At 46.3% G+C, this 1924-nt stretch overlaps 1 protein-coding gene across 4 annotated transcripts in view; it reads left to right on the forward strand.

The window, feature by feature from the left end:
- LOC106821498 (jouberin-like) overlaps nt 1-1924 on the forward strand; it is a 37577-nt gene that overhangs the window by 20342 nt on the left and 15311 nt on the right. For all 4 annotated transcript variants that reach the window (XM_014826360.1, XM_014826352.1, XM_014826344.1 and 1 more), the window contains 2 exons: nt 878-1189; nt 1705-1876. In XM_014826360.1, the coding sequence (XP_014681846.1) occupies nt 878-1189; nt 1705-1876 (484 nt within the window). The remainder of the gene's footprint in view (nt 1-877; nt 1190-1704; nt 1877-1924) is intronic.

The following is a 1924-nucleotide window of genomic DNA, read 5'->3' on the forward strand; positions in this document are numbered from 1 at the left end:
TAGGCTAATGTTTAAATGTAGTTAAAAAATTCCATTTTGACATTAGCCGGTGAAGTGGCAGAAGTACAGTACGTTAACAATCGAAAGTAAAGGAACAAGCATCTTCCCGGGTGGGATTCCGAACCCGGAATCCAATGTAGGAGGATGGATGTTTCTAGCGATTAGGCCACTGCGCGTTAAGGTACACCATGGATTCACACGTTAGTCAATGTTAATCTGTAGACCGCCATCTATTGAATTGTTATCATTTATACTTGTTTTAACTTTTTAAATTTATTTATAGTTTTTTAACGCTCGTAGGAACACTCCTGGTATAGGAGATTCGCGCCTCTTTGAAAATTGCATGCAGATCGCTTGGGCGGTTTTGGCCGGGCATAGGGCCATCAGCATACCTACATACGAACTGAAATATAGATTAGATATATATATATATATAATAATAATAATATATATTTTTTTATAATTATATTTTCAAAGATTACGTCTAATCCCATTATCCCAGGCAATGTGAAACAGAGCACATCAGACAAGATTGGGCACGTTGGATTTGACCTCAAAGGTCATCTGGGTTCGCAGGAAGAAAAAAACGAAAAAAACGTTAAATGAACGGGCCCCTGCAGCAGCATTAAATAAACGGGACATCGTCGAGAGACTTTCCGCCTATCTGTCTCTTCGCTCTTGCTACCTGTCTACTGCTTTTGTATCACCTATGTCGACATTTCCTGCAGTACATTCTCGTGTTAGAACGGTCCCCTCCCCTTAGGTGTCGGAGATCCGCGATGCTAAAAAGTTACTCGTGTTAGAACGCTCCCCTCCTCCCCTCCCAGGTGTCGGAGGCGCGTAGCATTGATGGTGATGACCGACCTTGCATCCGCAGGGAGCGCAAGCCGAGCGACGATGCGCCGTCGGCGTGGAGCAGGCTGGCGGGCCAGCCATGCCGCGTTCCCAACAAGCAGCTGCTCGTGCTGCCCGCCGGCGCTGCGGGATGCTTCGTTCTCACGTTCTCGTGCGACGGCAAGCGGCTGGCGTGCGCGTGCCAGGACGGCGACGCCTACCCGGTGATCGTCTACGAGATTCCGGCGGGCGCGGTGGTCGCGCGGCTGCGCGGGCACGCGGGCGTCGTCTACGACCTGTGCTGGTCGCGTGACGATGCGCGCCTGCTGTCCGCATCATCCGATAGCACAGTGAGGTGAGCAGCGTACGGTGATACCCGTCCCCGCGTTACGCGGGTGATGCGTTCCAGAGAAGCCATTCATTAATGTGTAATTCCTTGATGTGAATCAAGTTGCCCCGTTGACTTCAATTATATATATATATTCATTATATATATCCATAGTGATGCATTGCTACGAAAAGTGTTTTTGGCCAAAATCGATAGGTAATCTGCCCAGGTCTTCCCTAATAGAAGCATGATGCTAAATGTGAGTAAATTTTGGTGAACATGGAAGTTTATTTTTGCTGATGGTATTAGGAATATTCACAAGTATGATAATTGCATTCGGTTATAAAAATCAACGTTCTAAGCTTTGTATGTATTTTGTTGTTGGGGGAAATTTATTGTTTGTGTAACGTATTTATTTAAAGTAACTGTTGTATGCCTCATGGAAATTTGACAAATGGAAACTCATAATAATGGGGAAATATTTTACCATTGATCAACCAATAGTTTGGTCTGAGGGTTGCATGCCCCTCTTGTTAACACAGGTTATGGGACACTATTGAGTTCAGTGCCAAGATGAACAAGGTGTTGCCGCACCCATCGTTCGTTTATGCTTCAAAGTTTCACCCTCGTGTGGCTAGCGTGGTGGTCACTGCTGGCTATGACCATGTACTGCGTGTGTGGACCGCTCTAGCCACAGCTGAGGGCCAGCCAAATGTAAGTCTGACCATTAACGTCTGTTATGCACACACACACACACACACA

The sequence above is a fragment of the Priapulus caudatus genome, unplaced genomic scaffold (assembly GCF_000485595.1).
Source record: "Priapulus caudatus unplaced genomic scaffold, Priapulus_caudatus-5.0.1 Scaffold4, whole genome shotgun sequence".
Classification (NCBI taxonomy): Eukaryota; Metazoa; Priapulida; class Priapulimorpha; order Priapulimorphida; family Priapulidae; genus Priapulus; species Priapulus caudatus.